This window comes from Centrocercus urophasianus, unplaced genomic scaffold, assembly GCF_019232065.1.
Source record: "Centrocercus urophasianus isolate 14NV4802_14NV808 unplaced genomic scaffold, USGS_Curo_1.0 seq_14, whole genome shotgun sequence".
NCBI classification, from domain to species: Eukaryota; Metazoa; Chordata; class Aves; order Galliformes; family Phasianidae; genus Centrocercus; species Centrocercus urophasianus.
The window spans coordinates 2,489,759-2,515,484 of NW_024884586.1; the positions used below are offsets into that span (position 1 = coordinate 2,489,759).

The following is a 25,726-nucleotide window of genomic DNA, read 5'->3' on the forward strand; positions in this document are numbered from 1 at the left end:
ATGGCTTTCTTTGGTCATTTGTATTTGAGACATACACCTACATCCCCTCAATGGGCATCATTTTCTAATGAACCTAAGGCAGAAAATTCTATCAGGGACCTCAGTGATATACGTCAAGCAAGAAGCTCAGCTTTAATTAGCACTTTTAATTTTTGCCTGTTTCAACAACTGGCAACATGAATCGCACTGCTGAGCTGATCAGAACAATTAAGAAACAAGATGTTCCTTAAAAATTAATGTTTTACCCTACTTTCCAACTCTGAAGACAAGGCTTTTCCTTCATTTGCTTGTTGCTTGGTCTCTTACCTGGGCTGCCTTTCTATCCTCACATTTCCTTCGCTCCATTCGGTAGACCTCAACCTGTGGGTTTGTCTAGCTAGATGGATTTGCTGTTTGTCACCTGCCTTACCTTGACCTTACTACCATTTCTGGTCCCTGGCAGCTAGTGGTCTTCAGTTTCCACTGTAAACATACTGAAAGAGTCAAGGAAGACGATGTTTTGATATTGATTCTTAATGATAGCTTTTGGTCCCTGTGCTGTTAACAACCAAACCTTGCAAGTTTGACAGGAGATATAGTTATGGACCCCTTTGGGACCTACTTACCTGGTACAGTTTCATCCTAAGGAAGAAATTTTTCTTTATCTTAGAACATGCATGCTGGTCAGATTGTCAGCATGCTGAAATAAAGCTGGCTTCATTTGTTAATAAACTTTCCAACATATTTTGCCTCTCATAGCACTACCTCAAAAATCATGATGTGAGCATAATTGTTCATAATTGTTTATATATCTCAAAGATAAACAACACAGTACAGCAACTGTTGACCTATGGAGTAACAGAGAAATGATCTGATGGAGATTATCTAGAACATTTCATTTCAATTCTGAGAAAAAGAATTGGTGCTGAGTCAGACATCAGCATCACTACACAGCAGAGAATTTCGAGCACTTTGCTTTCCTGAAAAAAAGAAAGACTTTGTAGTCTGTCAACTTTCATTGTACAATTTTAGGTGCAAATTAATAGACAGTGAGTAATTAACAAAGCTGCTACAGTTAAGCTGCATTGTATACAGAATAGAGGCTAAAAAGGGTGACTGAGTGCCATGTGCATCTTAAAAGTAAGAGAACCTGAATGTCTTATGAGGAGTGGCTGAGGGAGCTGGGATTGTTTAGTCTGGAGAAGAAGAGAGATCTTTTCATTCCCTACAAATACCTAAAAAGAGGATGCGGTGAGGTGTGGTTCGACCTCTTCTCCTGTGTAACTAGCGATAGAACTAGAGGAAGTGGCTTCAAGTTGCACCAGCAGAGGTTCAGGTTGTCTATTTGGAAAAAAATCTTCTCCAAAAAGGCAGTCAGGCACTGGAATGGTCTGCCCATGGAGATGGTTGAGCCTCAACCTTGGAGGTATTCAAGAAACATTATGATATACTGAGGGGTGTGGATTAGTGACAAAGCATTAGTGGTAGATGGACAGTTGGACTAGATGATCTTGGAAATCATTTCCAATCTTGGTGATTCTATGATTCTAATGTCTGGGAAGAGTGTACTGTAATGTGAGATCAAAAGACCACGAGTGCCTTCTGTCATAACTCCTGAACTGATTTTCTTTTATGATAAGTGAAAGCTTAGATACCAGGATAGAGATTTTCTAAAATAATTGGTTCTCATCACTCTATTCCTCTTGCATTTCTATTAGTCAAGAGGACACAGAAAGATGCAGATATTTTCATTTCCCAGAAGTACAATCTATTTGTGCAGTCTTATTCTTGTAGATATTGGCTTCAAACTCCCTTCTTAGTGACCCTAGAATCTGACTAGCATAAATTGCCTTTTTCTTCCTTTGTAGATGCTGTTAACTTGATATTACTGATTCTTTAGCATTTGAAACGTGTAAGTCGAAGTCAAGCAGAGGAACCGTATTCTGGACTACAAAAGTGCTTTTTGAGAAAGACCCTAATTGTATTCAAAGTATCTCATGGCCAGTGCTGTGAATGTAACTCTTAAAATATTTCTTACGTTTCAGAAGAGATTCCATAATTAAATCAGTGGATTTTCAATAAAATAAAGCAGTGTTTTGTAGGAGTTAAATACTTTATAGTATGTAAATTTAAGATGACATGACAAAATTGTTCTATGAAAAAGAAATATTTTGAAGAAATGGTCTTTAATATTTGCCACCCATTTTATTCTTTCCTTCTAAGGCCAGTGTTGATGATAAGAACAGATGGCTTAAGATTTTCTTCCAGCAGTTTGATCCTTATCATTTAGAAAACTATAACAGAATTTTCACCATACTTAAGTCATGTATATATCCAATATACAACAGAATATTCAAGCAGTGAAGAGAGAACGATGATGACTGACATAGTAATACCCTTCATTTTAGAAAGATAAAATGTGGAGAAACAATCAGACTAGAAGAAAAGAAGTCCAGTGTGTAATAGCCAGCATGGCAAGTAATGATAACAGAATGTGGCTTGATGTTTTTATTAGCTTTGATTTATCAGCTTTGATTAACTATACATTTGGTTGATTCCTTCTTAAGTTTTTAGTTGATGTATTACTTATGCTCATTCATATCATAGGATCTTGCTTTCTAGGAAGTTCATTCTTGGTCATGTAGAATTTCCGTGAAAAAGAAAAGGACAGTTTTTTCTTGGAATAGGCAAAAAGTTGATTTACTACAGTAAATTTGAATTAAGAGGATTTAAAAATTCTGCACTAGGGGAGATAAAATGTTTAGCTTGTCATGTAGAGTATCTTATGCCAACAGGAAGCTATATTGAATTAGAGAGTAAATGGGTAAAACGTTCCCAAAATATGCACGTATATATGTCTATTGCTGGGAAACATTAAGAAAGGGCCACTGCACAGCCAACCCGCTAGCTGGCTTCTGCTTGTTAAGAAAATCCCACTGTCTTCAACACAGAACAAGAATTGCTTTAATACTGTAATTTGTTCAGAAGTAATAAAGGGGCAGCTAAGCAATGAGATATTTAATCTGTGCGATGTTGTATGAAATGACCCAATGCAGCATTTTCAATTCAGTAATATCTATAATTGAGACATACACTAAGATCAGGTCATCAGTGTTGTGTTGCTTCTTTGCATCTCGTGTTTATCATGAGAGGTCAGTGAAATGAGCCAGAACTTCTGTAACTTCTGTCAGGTTGCTTACAAACTTCTTGCCCAATTCACTGGATTTCTTTTTTTCCATGAAATGTATGCACTGTGAGATGGGAACATGTATTCTCTGTGTTGAAATTAGACAGCATGTGCAATTGAAGCAATTTATTAAGTGTTTAATCAAGGAAGTTCAATCAGTCTTTGATCTCAATAAATTGTGTACTCTCCAGTCATTGCAACATGCTACTACCTGTCTTGTGAAATAGATGCTGCTGGCTTTGTTGTAAATGCAGTTTAAATGAGGACCTGCGATTAAGCTCTATGAACTAGCAGAAGAGAATTTACTGTTCAAGCTTTCCTACTAGATTTGTCATGTCAAAGAACAAATAGAATACAAAGGAATTTTATGTGGCACGTACTGCTAATGGGCGCTTACTGCTGCAACAGCAGAACAAATAGGAACTTGTTTTTTAAAGGTTTAGAAAAAATAAAAGGATATTTTGCAAGTTAATTTTGTACAGAGCCTCTTGTGCACTGCAGAGTTTCATCTGTTTTCTGTCAGCCCTCTCAGGTTATGGTTTGTTGCTGGGACTAATTCAGTCACTCAGCCAAGTGCTTCCATGAGAGCAAATCCCTCTCTCTCTGCAGATGAACTAGCTCACCTTGGACTTGTGTGAGCTTTAAGCTAGCAGGTGCAAAGAAAGCACAAGGAACAAGACCATCCCTAACAATGACAGGCATTGGATCAGCTTCCAGTCAACTAATGTCAAACTGCACCTTATAAAGATGCAGCTCGTGTTCTTGCATTTGTTTGGCATATGTGGAACAAAGAGAGCTCTGTTGTTGACTAGTATATTGCTGGTGCCCTAATGCCACCCTTTCAGAGATAAGAAAAATATAAACTCCAAAAAGCAATAAAGAAATAAAATCAGAAGAGCAAAGGAAACTTGTTTTTCTGCTTACGGAAAAAAATTGAAACAGATGGCTTTTCTTTCTACTTTTACTGTTAGGAATGCAGAAATTAGTTTTCTCATTATTCCAAAGTAAATTTAATAGCACTTAAATTGTAAGACCTTACAAAACTACATTTCAGAAATTCAGTGCTAATACTTGTGGCTGAAGAAGAGTAAAATTTCAGTCCATATTTCTTCTTGTAAGATCACATTTAAATTTTTGCTAATACTTTTTTTTTTTTTTTTAATATATATATACAGTTTATCTAAATTCAGCATATGTAGATCTCAGCATTGTAAACTAGTTGTAAAGACTTTTCTGAAGCTATTTCAATTCTTAAGCCCACTGTGTATCACTGATTGTTTGGTGGCAGTGATGCTTTCTGACCTGCATTCTGTTCTGTCTGCTACACCTGCAAGGTTAAGGTTAGGACCTCAATTTCTTTTTCAATGTTTTTTCTTCAAAAACAGTTATATTATGGTATCATATAGAAATGAAACTTGATAGATTAATGTCTTTTTTTTTTTTTTTTTTAATTTGTTCATTCATACATCACTTATTTCCTTATTCCTTTATTCATTCATTTACTCATCATTTCCAGCACGAGTTTTCTCAATTGCTACATAACTAGCTTTTAGTGCAAAATGGAAATGAAGACAGAATTTTAATATCTAGTTAATTTAAGGCATTAGTTAGTTATTATACTGTCAGAAAAACAAGTTACCTTTTGTATGTAGTATGAACGTTTGTGTTGCCACAAGTCTTACTGAAATTAATGAATTTTTAATATTGTGTTACAGAAAGCAGTGGTTGATTAAGTTCTGACAGTTGCCATTGGGAAAACAATTAATTACAGGAATATATCTTTATCCAGTACAGTTCTGTTTAATTAAAAAGAAAACCTAAATTGAGCTTTTCATGCTGTGCTGTGAAAGGTGCTGTAAAAGGGAATACATTTGGCATGCTTACTGAAGGTTACAGTGTTGATGTGTTCTGAGCATGTGGGTCTTTCCTTGGCGCTATGTTTCAGGGCACATTAGCCCTATAAATACGTTTTTGCATTGAGGAAATTTTATAATGGAATGAGCAGATTTTTTGTTTTTTGTTTTTCTATTGCTTCTTACTCTCTGTGGTGAATGTACTGTGCCAATTCTGAAATCTTTCAGTTTGTTTAGGAGTACATGCTTTGTATCCAGCCACTGTCAAGGCCCACAGTGTAACACAAATCCATCTGGTCTCTCTGATACCCTCTTCACGAGGGCTGAGCCTATTCTGCTTTTCCTCCTGCTTCTTCCCTTCCACAAACTTTGCAACTTAGATCCTGAATCCTGCAGACTTCCTTCAAATAAATCAGTTCTCTCATGTCCCACTGCTGTTCCTTCAGTTATGTCAATGGGAATTGCATGCTATCGAGTTTCCTCATCTCTTGCAGGATGTGTAGAGCAGAAACTTCATCCTCCAGAATGCAGTCTAGTCACAATCTTTAAACTAGTGTGTGCATAGATTTACGTAGCATAGATTTACATAGCACGTATGATGGATATGCTTAAAACTAATTCAGAAGAACGTTCTTCCTTTGTTTACTGCTGAGGACTTGCTGGCTATTCAGTTGCAGTGTGGTGAAGTATCAGTATCTCAGGAGGTCAGAAAAATCTCACAAAGAAAGGATTTCACAGAGAGGTTTTTTGTTTATTTGTTTTGGGAGGTTTTATGGTGTATTTTTCTTTTTAAAGTATTTTAAAATATTTAACAGAGAATCAAAACACTTTAAGGAACTAAAGGGACATTTTCCACTTTTGATTATTAAAGTGTTCTGCAGTTTTCTTTTTCTTAATTGAGTGTTTGTGGTTTTATACTTCATGAATATCAACCAACAATGCCTGAAGATAGCTCTAACAGAACATCGTTATCAGCCACCTCTGTTCTTGCTGTCTTTGCATTTCTGTGCTTCCATTAATGTAAGTCTGCAGTAGTTCTGTCCCTTGAGAAAGACTTTGTAGTCCTTAGACAGGAAACAGATATGTTTGCAGTTTCTTGTGTATCCTTGACCATTTTTCCTGTGTACAGTTCAAGAATGACAATACCCTTCTCATTCTTAGATATTTTCTTTCTAAGGATCTTCATGGTATTGCTCCCTCTCTGCTGTGTTTTGTTAAAAGATATTCTCTTGTTCTACATGAATCCAGTCAAATTATGCGTATCTGTTTGCTCCCAGTGGAGTACATGGATACTTCTCCTCTATTTTGGGGATTTGGGCAGCATTTCAATTCATGAGTATGTCTGTTGTTCCAGTTGACTCAAAATCCTTCTACAAAATTTTTTCAGAGCGTTCTAGTTCATCGAGTCTCACCTGTGAGAGTAATAAAGAAACTCTCTACACTGAAGTCAGGTTTGTGCAGGAGTACTGTTTAGCTCTACCTGCACCTTTCTTAGGACTGGAAATCTAGGTATTTATGAGAAAAATGTCCAAACCTGGTGGATTCCTGCTTTAGATATCTTAATGAGTAAATAAACATAAGTTGAGATGTGAAAATAAAACAAATCATATTTCAGCACAGCAGACTTTTAGTCAAGTGTTAATGAGTGGACAGTAAAAGAATAAATGTTTTAATCTGCTGTCTAAGAGTTTAATATTAAAGAAATATTGCTTGCCACTTTCTCTGTTGGTAAAAAAAAAAAAAAAAAAAGAATATTTTCCCCTTAACAATTCTGGGTTTAATTTTAAATGCAGACCTATTTTGATTGATATTTTATTGGCATTTATTCTTTACTGGAATTTGGTTCTGATAATAAGAAACAAACCAAAACCAACAGTAACAGCAACAACAATAAAACTTGGAGTAAGTAACTGAACTTATTTTTAGAAGCATGTGTCAAACCTGTCTGCGTGAGCCAGGCACGCAATCAGTTGGAAAGCTTCATTGGTAATACAGGTTATATTTGTATAGCTTAAAATATGTTGTTGTGCAAATTTGGTATTTTACTTCATTGCCATGCGAGTACTTTCAATACATGAAACTACCATTTGTATGTTTTACCTTCCATTGTCTGCTCTGCTTTATTGAGAAAACGATTCAACACTATCATTAATCTTGAGCTTAGCAGTCTTACTTTGGATATGTACAGCTTAAAACTATGCATATGAGACAGTTGTGCCCTTTTGTCTTTCAGGAATGAAGACATTGTTATCTAAATATTTTCTTGTTAATTATCTTTAGCTGCATCATTGTCTCTGGAAAAAAAATTACGCTTAATCATGATCACTCAGTGTATGGGCAGATTTCTGTTTGAAAGTTCTTGGAAGCCAGAGGGTTTTTTGTTCCTCCTTTCAGTGTGTCTGCAGAGGGATTTAATGAAATTAATAATAACAAAGTGGTATCAACATGCAGATGACAGACATGACCATACATCTTCCTAAGTAGATTATGCAGTGTGTCCGATCCCTGTTTCCTCGTGCTTGTGTAATATTTGGGTTTGGATATCGACTGTCTGCTTTAGTCAGCATCGCCAGAATATAATTAGTGCTGTTAGACTTTGAGGGAGCAATATTTAGGTAGGAATGTTTATCTGAAGCGATTTTATTTTTTTATTTTTTTATTTTTTTGCTATACTTCTTTTCAGTCTCTTGGATGCAACATTGAATGATTACTTGGCCTTTTTGGTATCTAAAGCATCATCTTTCTGCATGCTCCTCATATGCCTTCCCTCTTCCCACTTCCCCTGAAGCTTTATGGAAAAGTCTTTGACCATTCTGCGTCTTCTAAAGAAAGTGCAAGATTTCAGATTCTAAATTACCTTCACTCCCATTTCAAAATGAATAGGTTTTTTTTCCTAAAAATGTGTTTTGATTCTAGTACTGTCTGTCACACCCACTGTTTGCTTCCATGTGCTTAGAAATTAGTAAGAACACTTTTTTTCATTAAATGTTTAATTCTTTGAGAGAGTCTTAGCTGGAAGCTTTGTGCTTTTGAAACTGTTTCTCCTCCTTCCCAGTCTGACAAAGTCCAAATAAATTAATCTCTTGGGGCTACTTGTCTGACTCATATTCTCCGTGCTACCCAGCCAGAAAGCAGGATAAATTAACCTTTACAAAACTCTGTGCTGGCACAGCTATATTGCTCCCCATTCGTAAGTTTGGCTGTGATTGAATCATGTAATATGGAGTACAGTCCTACTGAACTGCGTAATTTCCGAGATGTACACTGAGCCTTAGCTGAAAGACATTACAGCTGTGTTCTTACACTTTTATCTGCGTGTAGCTGATGGTAGGTGCAGAATAATTTTTGGATTGGGCAAATGAATGCAATTTGGCAGGAATCTCCTATGACTATTGAGTGTATTTGCTGCCTCTTATTTATTAGTTAAGCATGGAATTCATTCATTAGCAGTGCTATGCTATTATATCTAAAAATAAAAATGAAAAGAGTTCTGTGTTTTTCTCTTATTTTGTTTCCCAGTTACCTTTAGAGTGTGACACTGCCTGGCACAGAACTTGTACTATGCAATCTCCAGTGGCCTTTCAGAAAGGCTTTTCTGTCTTTGTTGACCCATTTCCTGGATTAGTCTGGCTAAGTTACGGATTATTTTGTCTGTTAAGCTTTTTCTTGTGTCCAGTAATTCAAGAGTGGCATATTGGCATAACAGTATATCCAGCTAGTTGAGCTTCTAACTTTCATGTTTATAACTCTTAAAAAGTTTGAAGAAGTTAATGATAATGTTTTATTTTCTTGTAATATAAAGGACACTGAGTAACTTGTCAAGTGCACCTTGGTGTTTTGCTCTTTTTTTTTTTTAATCATGCTAGAATAAATACTTAAATTCTAGAAAAACAGGAAACAGGCAGAATGATACATTTGTTGATGTAGGATGTCAGATAATTTAGTATAAATTACAGATTCTTTAAATACTTGAAAACAGTGAAGGTCAGGAAGCCTCCATTCAAAATTTTCCAGCATATGTATAATATTTTACAGGATGTCTGTCTGTCAGTGGACTGCAAAAGAATAATCTGTAAAAACCAACTTGTTTGTTGTTTTTTGTGTTGTCTATTTATGCCCTGACAAATGAGCATCGGATGTAGTGTCGAGTCTGAAGAACAGCGTGCAGTTCAAGGTTACAAACAAGCCAGAGTGTGTAGCATGAGGAAGCTAGACATGGGCTGTTATTCTGAACTGTTTCTTTTCAGTAAATTAATGTTCTGGCCTTGAAATAACATGTTAGTGTGGTCAGATAACTTAATTCATGATTTAAATGATTTATAAAAGGAAGGTAATCAAAAACTTTTCTGTGAGTAATTTGTGTGATTCTGTCAGATGAAAATTTCACAGTCATTATATTTTTCAGACTCTTGAAAAAATATATATTTGAAAGTATGTGTGGAGCTATAATTTTGCATCAGCTTAGAGACTACTACCTTGAAAGTATGAAAATTCTATGTTAATCTTCATCTTGAACTGTAGGTTTTATTTATTTAATTTTCTGGTTGTGTTGTGTACAGAGGTCCGTAATTTGCAGATAGAGACTGAAAACACTGAAAATGTCAGGTTTTCTGAAGCTAGGAAAGCCCTTCAGGTTCTGTCACATGAGGTAACTGGGACACCTTGCTCTCTTGTCTCTTGTCCCCATTTGGCCTTCACCCAGCTGCACAGCCAAGATGTGCCAGGCCCCACATATGCTGTCCTGCCCAGCTTGTTCAGCAGGGAGGCCTGTTGGCCAACTGCAGATTGCACAGCAGCAGTGTGCACAGTTTGCAGCTGCTTTTAACTGCTTTTTCCAAGGACTTTGGACATGTGTCAGGGAATGCCAGACTGGAGAGAGAATTCCTCCTATACTTTCCTATGTGGTGGCCAATGGCTGGGCAGTCTCCTTGCTTTGGCTAGAGCTTTCATTTTTCCCTTTTTAAACTCTGTGTTGTATCTTTCCCAGTGTCCTTACTGTTCATTTTTTTTTCCTGCTACTCCTTACAGGACCTGCTGATAAGTGAAAGAATGTATTTAGATGCTCTTGGGTTTGGTCCCTGTCACAAGCTCTGTAAATAAAGCAGTGCTTTTGTCTAACTTGGCAAAGCTGGTGCTACACCTGGTGCATTCATATCGTAGCAAACATTTTAAATTCATCCTCTGTGACAAGTGAGGAAGTACTGAAGGACAAATGGAATGTAATAAAAACATTTACAAGAAGGGTCATAAGGAAGATCTTGGGAGCTACAGGCCTATCAGCCTGACCTCAATACTGAGGAAGGTCATAGAATAGATCATCTTGAGTGTAATCACATGGCGTGCCAGGGGATCAAGTGAAAGGCAGGTCCTGCTTGGCCAACCTCATCTCATTCTGTGACCAGGTGACCCAGCTGGTAGGTGATGGAAAGGCTGTAGTAGCAGTTGATGTAGTCTACCTAGCATTCAGTAAAGCTTTCACACTGATTCCTGCAGTGCTCTCCTGGAGAAGCTGGCAGCCCATGGCTTGGACAGGAGCACTCCTTAGTGGGTGAAGAACTGACTGGAGGGCCAGCCCCAGCAAGTGGTGGTGAATGGAGTTAAATCCAGCTGATAACTGGTCACAAGTGGTGTTCCCCAGAGGTCGATACTGGGGCCAGTCCTGTTCAATATCTTTGTTGATAACCCGGCTGAGAGGATTGAGTGCATGCTTACAAAGTTTGCAGATGACACCAACTTGGAAGTGTGCAAAGAAGTGCTCATGTGCCTGAGAGTAGGAATGTCCTGCAGAGCTATCTGGACAGGCTAGATCAATGGACTGAGTCTGATTATTATGAGCTTTAACAAGCCCAATTGCTGAGTCCTGCATTTTGGTTACAACAACCCCATGCATCGCTACAGAATTGGGGGAGAGTGGCTGGAAAGCTACATGGAGGAAAAGGATCAGGGTGTTGGTTGGTGCTAGGTTGAACATGAGCCAGTGTTTTGCCCAGGTGGCCAAGAAGGCCAATTATCAGAAAGGCTTATATCAGAAATGGTGTTGCCAGCAGGAGCAGGGAGGTGATCATCCCTCTGAACTCAGCTCTGGTGAGGCTGCAACTCAAGTACCATATTGAGTTTTGGGCCCCTCACTACAAGAAAGACATCGAGGCCCTGGAGTGGGTTCAAAGTAGGACAGCAAAGCTGGTGAGGGGTGTGTAGCACAAGTCCTGTGGGGAGTGACAGAGGGAACCTCCTGAAAGGAGGTTGTAGTGAGGTGGGTGTTGATCCATTCTTCCCTGTAACTAGCAATAGGACTAGAGGGAATGGCCTCAAGTTGTTCCAGGGGAATTTTGGGGCGAATATAAAGAAAAACTTCTCTGAAAGACTGGTCAGGCATTGGAATGGTCTATCCGGGGATGTGGTTGAGTTACCTTTGCTGGAGCTGTTCAAATAGTGTGTAGTTGTGGTACTTAGGGGCGTGGTTTAATAGGCAATACTGATGGTGTGTGGGTAGTTGGGCTAGATGATCTTGGAGGTCATTTCCAATCTTATTGATTCTATTATTCTACATATTCTTATGCATGATGTAAGTTTGTACATGGGAGGTAACAGCTAAAAATAGTCATCTCAGTTTCAGATTATATTGGGGCTGATTAAGCTACAATGAAAAACACTTTTGTGAAGCGTGATCTACATCTTTATCTGCAGCTACTTATATGCAGCAAAACCAGAGTCATTTCCCTAGTGTGAATATTTATGTGCTATACAAATTTGTTTTCTTCGAAAATCCCTGTCAAAGCCATGTAGCCTTGTGTAGAATTGTTTGACGACTGTTGCATTTAATTATAAGAAAACAATTTCAGATGTTTTAAATATATATTCTCAAGCATCTTGATAAGGTATTTGGTGTGGAATTAAATGTTGTAAGAAGCCTGCTTGCTATAATTTTCACTGGTTGAAAACAAGAAGTATATTTGAAAGCAATCTTTAAAACCTTTTGGGAAAGGACCAAGGGCAGTTCTGTATGAAAATAGCAGTTGAAGCTTTTAATTTCTCACAGAGATTTCTGAAGTAGCAGCAGTTTGTCTTGTTGTACAAATGTATGCATTCTTACATACGAGAAAGGGCACTGTTTCAGTTTAGCTTTTAACCATTTCCTGATGAATTTTTTTTTCATTCATGTAAGGAGACTTGGCTTTTTTTTAAAGTTATACTTACATAATGTGTTCTAAAGTAGTTTGATTTACAGTAGTGCAATATTCATATTAGCGATATTTCCTCTCAAGTCTCTACCATTGATTTCATGAAGCTGTTAGGATTCTTGGAGAACAGAGTTCAAAAGCACAAGCTGTTATGTTATTGACTTATTCATCGTAATGAATCTTTTTGTCAAAAGCTTTCTCTGATTCCTTGTGCTTTAAAAGTAGAAACATTTTGAAGTTATACAGAAAAAAATGGTCAAAACAAAATAAAAATGACTGAAGCCAAATGAATTGTTAAATATAATACGGCTGTGGTGGCTCTCACTTCTTTTGAAAGACTGTTTTTAGATAAGCAGTTTTGTAAAGGTAGTGCAGACTGTCTTACTGATAACCCAAGCTATATCCTCAAGGAACCATCATGCATTCCAGCATATTTCAGGAAATTTCATAAATTTGATCGTATCTCAGACATGTCTATTTTTCAGGATGGAACTTTGTTTTAAAGGAAATGTATTTTTGGTGTTCCCTGTGAGCACACAGCTTTGTCTCTTAGGAAAATTATATGGTGCTTAAAAAAAGTCCCATCATCTGATTCATGTGTATTACCCAAAATCTAGTGGGGTTCATTTAAGCAGTCAGTTCTTCTTTAACATATCCTTCTGATGACATTGCACTCCCTTAGTGCACTTTTTTAACCTCGTGACTCCTAGAATGCTTTCTATGGATGAAGTATGAGTGTGTTTACTGGGAAGTGTTTGTCATTTTGTTTTTTAGCTCAGCAGTATTAAGCTTGGATAAGTGACCAGAATTGAATTCTAGGTACACAGAAGGTTGTGCTGAAGGTGCATATGGTACTGTTTGAAGTCATTATTGAGTGTTACTGCGATTTGTGCTGAGAAGAGGAATTGTTTTGAAAGTGATATTGAAAAAGGAGATGTTATAGAACGTATTAGAAATGTAGAAATGTATTTTGTTGGTGTTTTAGCAATCTGAGAATAGATCGGAAGTTGTGCTACAGAAGGGGTTGAAAAAATGCGGATTGGTGATTTATGGATCTACATATGTTCTTTGAAAATTCCCCTAGAAAGTGGTGCATTTTAATGTGATTTTGCATCTTCTTTTGGAAAGTTGTTAAAGGTTTCGTTTTGTTTTTTTTAATGTTTTTAAAGGAATCCAAAATGTACTCAGCTTGTTCTGTGCCGTGCTTACAGAAAATAAAGTTCTCTTTCACTCAGCAAGTTTTCAGAGGCTCAGTGATGCCTGCAGGGCTCTGGAGTCTTTGATGTTTCCTCTCAAATATAGGTGAGTTGAGTTGTAGATCTCTAAACTCTTTGACTCATTGCTAACTTGTAACTTGCATTGCATTGTCATTAGCAAAAACTGTGCTATGTTTGTTTGAGTAAATTTCAAATAAAGTTTTCATGATCAAATATACAAGTTTTCTAAAAGCCTTGTATGCAGCATTTGAAAATCTCTTGCATTGACAGTGAAATGATGAAGGGAGAAACATCCTACCTGCAAATACAGTAGAACCCAACTCACAGCATCAATTAGATGGTAAAACTTGATACTAGTGATCCATAAGTAAATGCATGAAGAAGAAAACATTTGGGCAAGACCTAATAGCTATGTGCCAGTAAGTAAGAAACAATGCATGCCAAAAGAATTAGAGACAGTGGTAAAAAATTGAAACAGTGGTGCACTGGGTTTCTGACTGGATGCAAGGAAAACATGTTTTATTATAAGAATAATTAAGTACTGGAACAGAGTGGAAGACTGGAAACTTCATCCCTGTGGGTTTTTAGGACCCAACTGGACAAAGCCCAGTAAAACTTGATCTGAATTCAGTCTTGGTCCTGCTTTGAGCAGGTTGCATTAAGTGATCTCCTGGGGCTCTTTACAACCTGAAAGATTCCTTGATTCTAGGAAAACATCTGTATTAGCTAGTAACAGTTTTTAGTCATTGACAAATAATCTCCAGAGGATGAATTTAAATCAAATTTAAATATAAATAATCCCATTTGGGTCCAACATGAAGTGGAAAACTTAATGTCAAGTTATTTGGCTTTTAAGCAAGAAGACATGTAATTCTGACTCATCTGTTTTAAAGAATGCTTGTATTTTATTAGCATATTTTTATGTGTTTAAAATATTTCGGAGGTAATCATAGTATTAATCTAGAATAAAAAGGAGAAAAAATGACTATGTTGGAATGTTTATGTGATAAAATAGTAATTGATGTAAATTTTTAATTGTAATTGTCTGTTAAGAGTTGAAATGCATTGATTAATCCAGATCCAGATTTTTTTTCTTGCTCTAATGAAAAGACTTAAATTGTTGATCTCAAGTAAGCAGTAGCTGAAGTAGATCTGTATGTTTAGCAGTCACTTCAGTATCAAACTAATTAATTTCATTTTGATGTTCTTTATTAATAATATTTTACAGAAGTCTGAACTGTAGCTTTCTGTCCAATATCTAATCATGTTTTTAAAATGAAAGTATTATCCATAACTTTAATGTTTCTGATCACCTAAAAGTTTTGAATGAATATAATATCTGTATAACATAAATATTACAAATATAATTTGCTTTTATTTTGCAAAATTGACTGGTTTACAATAAATTGTGGACACTGTGGTATAATCATTTCTGGAGTTTACATGACAGATACTTCTTCATGAAGTTTTTCACAAAAAGTGCTTATAGTAAATTTAATTTATATAGGAAGCTTGGAAAAAACAAGAAAGTGTTATGTAAAGCAATAGAAGATTTTATTTCCCTGTATTTATTCTTTTCCCAGTTATCCATATATTCCAATTCTTCCTGCGCAGCTATTGGAAGTTCTCAGTTCACCAACGCCTTTCATAATTGGTGTGCATTCTGTCTTTCGTAATGACATTCATGAGCTCGTAAGTATGACTGCTGAGAATGGTCATAGTGTCATGTACCATGCAGAGATTTTCTGTGCTTCAGAGGTGTTCTTATGAACCATCTATATCTTTTGAAAATGTTACTGCAAAAGACAAGACAATCAGGAGGAGAGAAAGCATAAGCATCAATTCTTCTATAAATATGTTAAGACTGTAAAGAAGGGAAATGGAGTGCAGGATGGGAAGGAAAGGATCCGTTTCCAAGTTTGTCATGTCATGAAACTGAACACCTCTTTTAGTGTTATCAGGTAGTGTTATCCCCAGTTATTTTGTGCTTAATTTTTAAATATGCATTTGAGAATCTGATCCATAGTTACAGAGGTGCCCAGAAACGTATACTTGTACATTAAAGTTATCATCATTTTCGTTTCCTTTTGAAAACAGATTATCAGATATCTCAAATCACTCAACGCAGACCTGGATCATCCACAAACACTAGGATTTATATTCATTTTTAACAACTAGGTACAGATACAGTAATATGAAGTATTTGGAGTATTTCCTGTATCAAAAACATTCTGTACATTAGAATTAGTACTATTTTAATGTGCTTTTATTAATTTGTCTGTAGATCATGAAATCTGAACTGTTGGATATTTAAACTATATAAGATCATGCTCACAGTACTACCAATAATGTTTTTGTTTGTCCCTTACAGTTAGATGTAATCATTGCAGATCTGGATGGAGGCACTATTAAAATTCCTGAATGTATTCATCTTTCTCAGCTTCCAGAACCACTGCTACATCAGACTCAAATGGCGCTTTCTCTGGTATGTTTTGATACAAAACTCATTTTCCACTTTCTCATCACTTTTAAAAGCATGAAAAAAGCATTTTGGTATTAAATTGCTTTCATACACAGTGAAATATGTGATTTCAAACTGTAAATCATGCCAACGCTCCTCATTTTAGATTAATGTATTATCTGAAGTTGGAGTAAACATTGTCAGTAATTTAATTTAATACCAAAATAGGATTTTTCTCTTTTCAAGAGGAAGATAAGGATTTTTCAATCATAATGAATTTGAAATGAGTTCAAACTATAAGTTCTATAACATACCTCAGTCTATTATTTGAAGTAAACTACTGTAAATATGATTTTGAGAAAGAAGAAAAGGTAATTTATCCTTGCCTCAGCAAATTGAGGGGGAAAAAATTGTTTTAAAAATTCTCTAGGTTTTGCATCCTGATTTGGAAACAGCAGATTATGCCTTCCCTCCCCCACGAACAGCTTTATCGCACACGAAAATGCTGGTAAGATTTCTTTGTTATGTTTAAATTTCTTAGAAAACTTGAAATTTTATACTAAATTTGTTTTAAGAATTTTGACTTTGTTTTCTTTTCCTTATCCTTTATTACTGGTGGAGTAAGGAATCGGCACCAGGACATTGCATTCTGCTCTGTAACAGCATTCTCCTGGGTTCAAAGCCTTTATAAAGATGCTTGCATTAACATGCAAACACCTTATTTTCCTTTAAAAAAAGTGGTCTTAAAAAGGCTATTGAGTTAAATCTGTCTTTTCTCTGTTTCACAGACCAGTGAAGTTGCAAAATTTTGCTGGAGTGGGCAAACTAGTTTTCTGTATTTCTGTCTATTTGTCTGTCTATTATTTGGTAAATGCCTGATTTTAGAGACATTAAAAACATTAAATAATTTTGGAGTAAATTTGGGTACAGGTAAGTGTCATAGTCACGTCAGCAAAACATAAGACCCTGATTTTACTAATACTAATGGTAGGTACTTTGCATTATATGTTTGGGCATGTTGGGAAAGGAATTGTATGGACTTTTTAAACATTCTTTTTGTTTTGATGAACTTCATTCAACCCGAATGAAACAATACATGATTGTCTGTAGTCAATAAAGCAGCCCAGAGAGTTATCTACTAAGGTCTAATTAACTTAGGTTGCAAATAGTTGTGAAGCCATGACACCTTAATAACCTAGTAAAGCTACTGGCTTTAGCTTGAAGGAACTGCAGCTGGAATTGATGATCTGAATAAAAATACAAGAGCCAATTCAATTTTAAAATGCATCTTGGTTTTGTTTTGCAGGTGTATTCTGCAGTTGTCTAATATTCTTTGCTGCTTGCAATTTTCAAGTTAAAATTCCTTCAAAAAATTATTCAAACACTTTCTAGGACCTCAGGTTTTAGACATAGCTGTAGTCCAACTAGATACAGGCAGTGAAATGAAAATAATGTGGATGACACACTATTTGGTTGCAGTGGTTTTAATTGCATCTGGCCTGAAGATGACCCTGACCCAAGGCTGCCATCATCTGTTCATATCAGTTCCACTAGCACATCCATGTCTTTGTAAGCATTCCCCTACTCAATTTAATGAAAATAAACCTGCTCCAGTGTCACCACCTCCAATGGCACAGTAGAGCCATGCTATCTTAAGGAACAAATCCAGGCTAAGATACCCACTTTTCTTTCATTACCATTGATTTTCACTGTGTGACCATCCAAACAGTTATATTTGCACTGCCCTGACACCGACAGTTCTGTGCAGGTATGAAGAAAGAAAAACAGGAGAAAAGGGGTGGGCATGTACTAAATCCGACGTTATATGCCAGACACAGGTCAGTGAAACTGTAGCCTGGCATCAGATGGATTTGTGTATATGCACTTCACGTGACGTATGGCTGCACTGTTTGACAAATTAGTAGGCATCCCATCAATTAGCTTTATATTAGCTTTATATGAAGTGTGAAAAAAATTAAGAAACGAAAATGTTTTGACAATGTGTTCAATGCTTGTAGGATAAAGAAGTGCGAGCAATCTTCCTTAGGCTATTTGCACAACTTTTCCAAGGATACCGATCATGCCTTCAGCTGATCAGAATTCACGCTGAGCCAGTCATTCATTTCCACAAGGTAAAAGTGAAGCAGTTATTTTTGTTTGCTTAGCATTTGTAGTTGTTATTTTATTACCACGTGCTTGCCTTTAGTGTAAGTGTTTACAGAACTGAAAGTTAAATCTCAGATGTTTTTTAAATTGCTGTTGACATGCAAAAATTAATCAAGATCATTCTGACATAGCATAAAATCAGTGTTTTTTAGTGGGACAAATTGTAGAGGCAGTGGTAAAGGTGAACGACATTAAAATTCATTATAAAGAAACATTTGGGGAATCATCAAGGAATTTTGAAATGATGTATGTCTTTACAAGGCAACAATTGAAGGTGCCAGTTTTGTTTTATTACCTGTAAGATATCTAACTGTGTACATAAAATCCTGTTGCATCACACCTGGTATAAATACAGGTATAAAAAGTAATTAGATAATATAAAAAGTTTCAGTTAGAAAGTACCTCATGTTACTGAAGTCTGCTGAAAATGCAGTTTGCTTGTACAAACATAGTTGTTTCTATTTTCGATACTGATAAAATACTTGCATTCCTTTCTGTCTTCAATGCAGGCAGCCTTTTTGGGCCAACGAGGCTTGATTGAGAATGACTTTCTAACCAAAGTTCTCAATGGAATGGCGTTTGCTGGTTTTGTGTCAGAGAGAGGTCCTCCCTTTAGAGCCTGTGATCTGTTTGATGAGGTGAAAAGTGTTTTTTTTTGTTGTTGTTGTTTATTTCTTCTTTTAATCCCAAGTAAATTAAAATGTACCTGTGACTTTTCAACTTCTTAAAAACTTAAGTGCTTTTAAATACTCACTGTGTATGATGTAAAACTTATGCTAGTTTCTGTTTTCTCATTTTCTATTGATCAGGCATTTCTAGCTTGCTTTCATAACATCACGCCCTGTCCATATATAAGGAATTAAAGATTTGTGTATTGCCATATGTAAGTCATGGTAATACTGTTGTCAGGTTTGGAAATGTGTAATCTGTCACATGTTGTAGTACAGAACTGGGTAATTTAATTACATTCTTAGAAACACTGAAAAAGTAATGAGAAATATTAAATTAAATACCCAAGAAAATGAACTGGGACAAGCATTTTTTTTCTCTTAAAAATCAGTACCATGCTTTTTCTATACTGCTTTTTATTTGAACGTACAGTACAAATAGAGTTTGGTATTAACTGCTTAGCAACAGTGCATTTGAGAAATGTAGATTATAGCATTAGAAATGCCAAAGGAATGATTTAGGTATGTAGGATTTCTGTATTAGGTTAGTCTATAACGTCTGGCAGCAGAAGCTCTATATACAAGTGAAAATATGTCATGCTATAGAGCAAGGCGACTGCAATTTTTTCCCCTTTTTCTTTCTCAGTTTCAATTTAATATTAGCATTTCATAATATAAACAATAAGTAAACTACTTCTAGTTAAATTGTAAGCATGTTGGTTTTTTTGTGTTTTTTTTTTTTGAAGTTGGTAGCCTTTGAAGTTGAAAGAATTAAGGCTGATGAAGGTAATCCACCAAAAATGATAAAGCATGTTAGAGAACTTGCAGAACAGCTCTTCAAAAATGTAAGTTTACTCTACCTATTGCACTTCAGAATTGATAACACTGAAAATTCAGTTTTCTGAGATTGATCTAGTCTCTGAGAACAGAAATGACTACTTGTGGTTGTCATCTGCATTGTAACTAAAGACTTGGGAACTTAAAATCCCAACATATATTAAGGAAGTTCAATATATTAATACTGATTTATTAATGTTAATAGTGATTTACCAATGTCCTACTGCTATTTAGCACAGTTTTTTTCATGTGTATTCACTAAATATATATAAACTGTTATTTTCTCTGCTGCAACCTGTCTGTGCCAAACAAGTCTCCTATCTTACCTCAACAGTTTCCTATAAGAAAACTATATATCCAGTTTGGCGTAGTGCATTCTTCCAGCAGATGTGCCCTGCTGTGTAACCCAAGCCCCTGGTTTCTATGTCCAGCAAGTGTTAACTGTTTAACATCTTATGGGTTGCTTTTTGGACTCCTTGGGTTTCCTAGAATACTATTTCCAGTTTCATTCTTTCCTTCCTATCATGCCTTTATGTTGTACAGTGCTTTTCTAAAATCCCTTAACATTCCATTAAATAGGGTTTTTTTAATTGTTTACTTGTTTTATTTGGCATCAGCTAATCTACGTCCTCGTCACATTTCCTGTCGTTGTTCAGACTCAACAAAGCAATATCTATTTTGCAATCAGTCAACACCTTTATCACCCTATCTTCTTCTGTATCCCATTTCCCCAGAACTATAATTTACAACTGCTCTGCTATAAAAAACACAGAAATTTCTAACTAGTGCTAAATTCTGGGCTTTTTTTGCCTTTGTTTTGCCTTTTTTTTTTGCCTTTTTTTTTTTCCCCATAATGTGTTATCTTTGAGCATTTCATCAGGGTTAATGCAGTCTCTGCTTTTGGTAGGATTAATATATTTAACATAGTAAATCCAAACTTTTACAGTTCTTGCACGTGGTGATCTTGTGTCTATAGATTTTGGGTGGAAAATACAACTATATGTTTTAAATGGTGTGTATGAAATGAGGCTAGTCCAGCTTTCAATATTGTCCTTGATTGCAGAATTTGTGTACCTGTGTTCAGGTATGGTCTCTCTCTTTTCCACCCTCCACTCTTTGTCTTTTTTTACCTCTGAAATTGCCAAATGACCTCTCCACATTTTTTGAATGAAAAGATTTATTTAGGCTCATACACCATACTCCATGGCTGCTCCTGCTGTGCTTTTCTTCACCCTGTCTGCAATTATGGAGAGGAGTTTTGTGTTATGTGGTCAGACCCAAGTCAGAAGAGCTGTCAGTGGAGCTGTTCTATTCAAATTGATTGCATTATTTTACTAATTCTACATAATATCCAAAAACACAGTCTGGGAGGTTTCTTGCCTGCTGTTTTAAAATATTGCAATTAGGTGTTTATTCATTGAAGAGAGGTACGGAAAGAATAAAGCTGTAGTATATATTTCAAACTAGTAGTGATATTAAATACATTTCAAGTGAAGTTGTATTAAGATGGAACTTTAGAGTCTGCAAGCATGTTTAGTAAAGTGACTTCTCAAACACAGAGTATTTTGTAAGTGGAGGTATTTTTGACAGCATTAAATTAAACTCCATGAGTGGTTTCTGAGCCAGGGTACGGCCATCAGTCCTAATCTGTGCTTTCAGGGAAGGCCTGGAGTGACTTTAGTCAGAGATTGGAGCTGTGATTGGAAGAAAGCTGCGGAGGAAGAAAAGCTAACCAGGGTACAGTGGTCAGCAGTCAATGGGTGCGCAGGCGCTCAGGAGTTGGGAAATGGGTCCTCTGAGTTGTCTGGGTCGTGGTGTATGCATGGCCTTGGAAACAACCGATAACTGTCACTGTTAGACCTCTTCTGCTAGTAAAAGGGGTTCTGAATTTTCCATCTGCATTCTCATACACTAACGAGGTAGAGCTGATGAATGTGAATGATGCACAGTACATTGAACCATTACCCTTTCTTGTAATCTCAGCACAAGAGCATAAAATTAATGGTGCAAGAGCATAAAATTAATGGTAGTGGAAGAAGAAAAGTTCAAAACTTCTTTCATGTCATTTTCTGCCAAGCTTTGTGTAGGGAATTCTGTTTATTTAGGCGCATGTTTGTTGCAACTGGACGTGCAGTTTTTACAACTGAAAGGGAGTTTTAAATGTGCTTTTTGGATGTCCCTTCTCTGGAGGTGTTCCAGGGCAGGTTGGATGGGGCTTTGAGCAACGTGGTCTAGTGAGAGTTGTCCCTTCCTGTGGCAGGCAGTTGAAACTGGGTAATCCTGGAAGTCCTTTCCAACCTAAACCATTCAATGATTCTAATTGATACATACGTTAACCTACCTTGTTTATATTAGACATTAGAAGAGACAACAAATGCATCTTTCTGAACTGAAAACATTTCACATTAAAAAATGTGTAGGAAGCGTTATTTTTTTTTCCGTATGTTACAGAGCATAAATGTTAGAGTATCTTAACACTGATAATCTCACACATAAAATGTCTTAGACTTATTTAAGTGAATATTCCTTTGGAAAACGTAGCGGAACATCAAACAAGAGAATATTTGCTACATACCTTAATTTTGTCCATGAAATTTCATCTGTAATAAAGTGTTACGTATTTTATGGTACACCTTCTTGTACTGTGCCATTCTCTTACTGATAAGTGCTGATGGAGTCATTTTCTATTGCAAGTTAAAATTATGAATCCCGAAATTAAAGTTTCTGAATAGGAGTTATATTCTGTGCCATTTACTTAACAGTAATGCTCTGTATAACAAAATGCTGTCTCTGGATTTGGGTCTTTATTTCAGGCTAACACTGACAGAAGATTTATTGATTGACAGTTGTACAGCATTCATGACCATTAGGTTAATTAAAATGTCCACAGGCAATATTCAGGTAAACTAGTCTGGATCTTTCTGGTTAGATGGTAGAGATGTATAGATTCAAATATGGAGAAGGCATGGCAGAAAAAACCAAGGAATAGCACACTTAATTTTCAATAAAGTCAAGCTATATTTCAGAAGATTGGGTTTGTTCCTGTTTGTTCATTTGTTTGTTATTTTACAGCACTTGGGGCTACAGTGTTACAAGCATATGATCAATGTGGTAATGTCCCATAAATATAAAAAAATCTTCTAAAATATAATTGTTATTATGATTCTGAACTACTACTGACAAAATGGGGAACATTTGTATTTGTTTTGTAGTCTGTGTGTGTCTGTGTGCCTCTCTCTCTCTCTCTCTGCCTTTTATAATGAAAGAACCCACTGTATATGTATAACTTCTCACTTAAATGATTTCTTAAAATCAGTGTCAAAACTCATTCATTTTCATTTGTTCCCATGATAAGATTTGCTTATACCGTTGCAACTGATGTGATACTGCTTCATCACTAAGTAAATGACTTCAGAAGTCACATTTTTAATAATTATGCATCTTTAAATAATGTACTTTGGTAAGCAACATTGCTTCCAAAAATTATGCTTAGAGTGATCTCATTTTAATCTCACTGTATGACGTATTCTAATCTTATTCCACAGTTACAATGATCATTATCTTGTAGCTGTAATAGTCTAAATACGTATGAGAAACAAGGCTTTTAGGGAGAAATAACATTTTTATTAGTCTAGCTGGTGCAGGCAGACAATCTAGACAAGATTTTGGCATCTACTGCTTCAGTAGTTGAAGGCATTAGAATTACGTTCCTGACCTGTGTATCATTGCATATGCAGAGCTGGCATTAGTTTTGTGATGTCCAACATGAAAGTTACTCTTTCTGTATCTTCTTTCTGGATCTCTCTTGTCCATGAAATGGAATGTGAAATAATTATTTTTCCTCTCTTTCTTTTTCCCATTTAATATCATTTTTTTTACCCCCTGTTGATCTTGTGTTTCCTTTCTCAGCCTTGCGTCTCCTGGCATCTGCTACTGTCATCTTAATAGCTAGATTTTTGGCTTGTTGCATTAAACTCTCCACAAAGAATTTGTACAGCTAAGTAGCTGGTTTGTTTTTCTGCATCTGAGACCAAATATATCAATTTTGTCTCAAGTTGACGTATTCAGTCTCCTTGTTGCCTTTGGCTTCTGTAAATGAAAGCATCAGGCTAACTGCTAGTTTTGAGCTTTATTGCAAGCTGGTTGTGCTTGTATAACAAAAAACTGATTGATTGAATGGCACTCTTTGGCAGCTGTTTGTAGCCATTTATAAGAAACAGCATAGAGTAAAACTGATTAAGTTCAAATAAGACCAATGACAACCGCTGGTGTATGAATGAAGAGAAGAAAAAATATTGTTTGATTTGATTGGTATTATATTGCTCAAGACACAAGATGTGATACTCTTAATGGTGGTAGAAATTCTGTGTTGCATTTAGATCTCTGCCATATTTTGGAAAAGGTAGAACCTGAAGCCAGAAAACAGACAAAAAATCAGAAAAGATTGTCAGCTATTTGAGGAAAAAATAAAAGAAATTGTGGATTTTCATACTTCACTGTCCTTAATATTTCTTTCTGGGAATTATGTCTTTGGTATGCTGAAATCAATGTGGAGGCAGTAAAATGAAATGTGGTTTGTGGTATACTCAGTTGCTGACCACCTGTGACAAAAGATGCCACAAATGCTGAAGAACCTACTGACACAGAACAAGAAGTATAGTATCACATGTATCATCAACATCTCTGTTGTGTGATGGAGAGCACTTACGCTCATCTTTGGTATTGCAGTACTGCACATTAATGTCAAGATGAAGAAAATTATTAGAACAATTATGCAGTAGCAGGTGGGGCAATTATTCTGGTGAAACAAGTAAGGCAGTGAAAACCTTAAAGCAACGGTGAAAATTTTGTGCATATTACACTTGCAAAGATCATAAAAGAATGAGTGAAAAATCACTATAGGCAAGCTTTACTTTCCACAGTGGAAATTTTGACTTTTGTCAATGATAAAAGTCTTTTCTGTCTGTTGAGAACACTTCAGAATCTGATGTGACAGATTCCTTTTTTTTATATATATATATATATATATATAGTAGTTTCAGTCCATCATTTCCTCTCTTTGATCACCTGTAAATCTTTTTGGTTTCTACTGTGTAAACGGTGAACTGTATAACATTTTTATGATACATACAGAAGATAGAAAATTGTTACCCAGTGAAATAGGGCAGTAGTTTCAAACATGATACAAAAATGAATTTTCATTTCTAGATTTGACCAAGATGAGAATGTTTCTGAGTACTTGGTGATAAGACTATATTTACAATATTTTTAAATTTTTCTCTATTTGATAGGATGATTTTTCTATCTTCTATTTAAACTGTAAATATTAAGTTGCATAAAAGGAACCTAAGTCAAACTGTGATTTTCTTTTGCTCTCTTTTCTGAATTACATTGAATTTTGACAAAAATGATTTTATAAGTCATTTAATGAGATTGGAAATATTACATTTAATGAATCAAGGATGATACAAATTGCAAACATGTCGTTAGTCATCTGTGTTAGTTGCTTAGTCCTTCAGATACAACAGGTAATAACAGGGATAAAAATGGTTGAGACAGCTGGTAATACAAGTTAAAATTTTTGTCTTTGGCCTGCAGGAGAATCCCAATCCCCACATAGCATTCCAGAAAGTGCCACGGCCCACCGAAGGCTCCCACTTGCGGGTTCACATCCTCCCATTCCCCCGGATCAATGAGAGCCGGGTACAGGAGCTGCTTCAGGAAGGCCTTGCAAGGAGTCAGGGTGCTCCCACTGCCACAAGGGGGGACAAGAAGTGTGTTGTTCCGGCAGGTCCTCCTGTTGGTACGTTTACTTGTTCCATGACTTCTACTGTTACTCATGTTTTGAATGTATGATCAGCGTGGCTGCAATGTATTGCTCCCAAGAAAAATACCAATTTGTTGGAACTTATTCAGAGAAGGGAAACCAAGCTGGTGAAGGGGCTAGAAAACAAGACATATGAGGAAGAGCTGGGGAAATTGGAGTCCTTTAGCCTGGAGAATAGGAGGCTGAGGTGAGACCTTCTCTGTCACTCTCTACTACTACCAGCACTTTCAGCCAGTCAAGGGAAAGGATGATTCCACTCTGCTCTGCACTAGTCTCACCTCAACCAGCCTTTGCAATTCTGCAGTGTAAGGACGTAAACCTATCAGAGAGCCTCCAAAGGAGGAGTACAA

The 25,726-nt window shown here is 36.1% G+C and overlaps 1 protein-coding gene across 5 annotated transcripts in view; it reads left to right on the plus strand.

Moving 5' to 3' along the window:
• The window catches only part of SBF2 (SET binding factor 2), a 238,330-nt gene that overhangs the window by 121,177 nt on the left and 91,427 nt on the right, over nucleotides 1–25,726 (plus strand). For all 5 annotated transcript variants that reach the window (XM_042813556.1, XM_042813558.1, XM_042813557.1 and 2 more), the window contains 8 exons: nucleotides 13,370–13,502; nucleotides 15,001–15,109; nucleotides 15,789–15,902; nucleotides 16,309–16,386; nucleotides 17,897–18,010; nucleotides 18,554–18,682; nucleotides 19,459–19,557; nucleotides 25,148–25,352. In XM_042813556.1, the coding sequence (XP_042669490.1) occupies nucleotides 13,370–13,502; nucleotides 15,001–15,109; nucleotides 15,789–15,902; nucleotides 16,309–16,386; nucleotides 17,897–18,010; nucleotides 18,554–18,682; nucleotides 19,459–19,557; nucleotides 25,148–25,352 (981 nt within the window). The remainder of the gene's footprint in view (nucleotides 1–13,369; nucleotides 13,503–15,000; nucleotides 15,110–15,788; nucleotides 15,903–16,308; nucleotides 16,387–17,896; nucleotides 18,011–18,553; nucleotides 18,683–19,458; nucleotides 19,558–25,147; nucleotides 25,353–25,726) is intronic.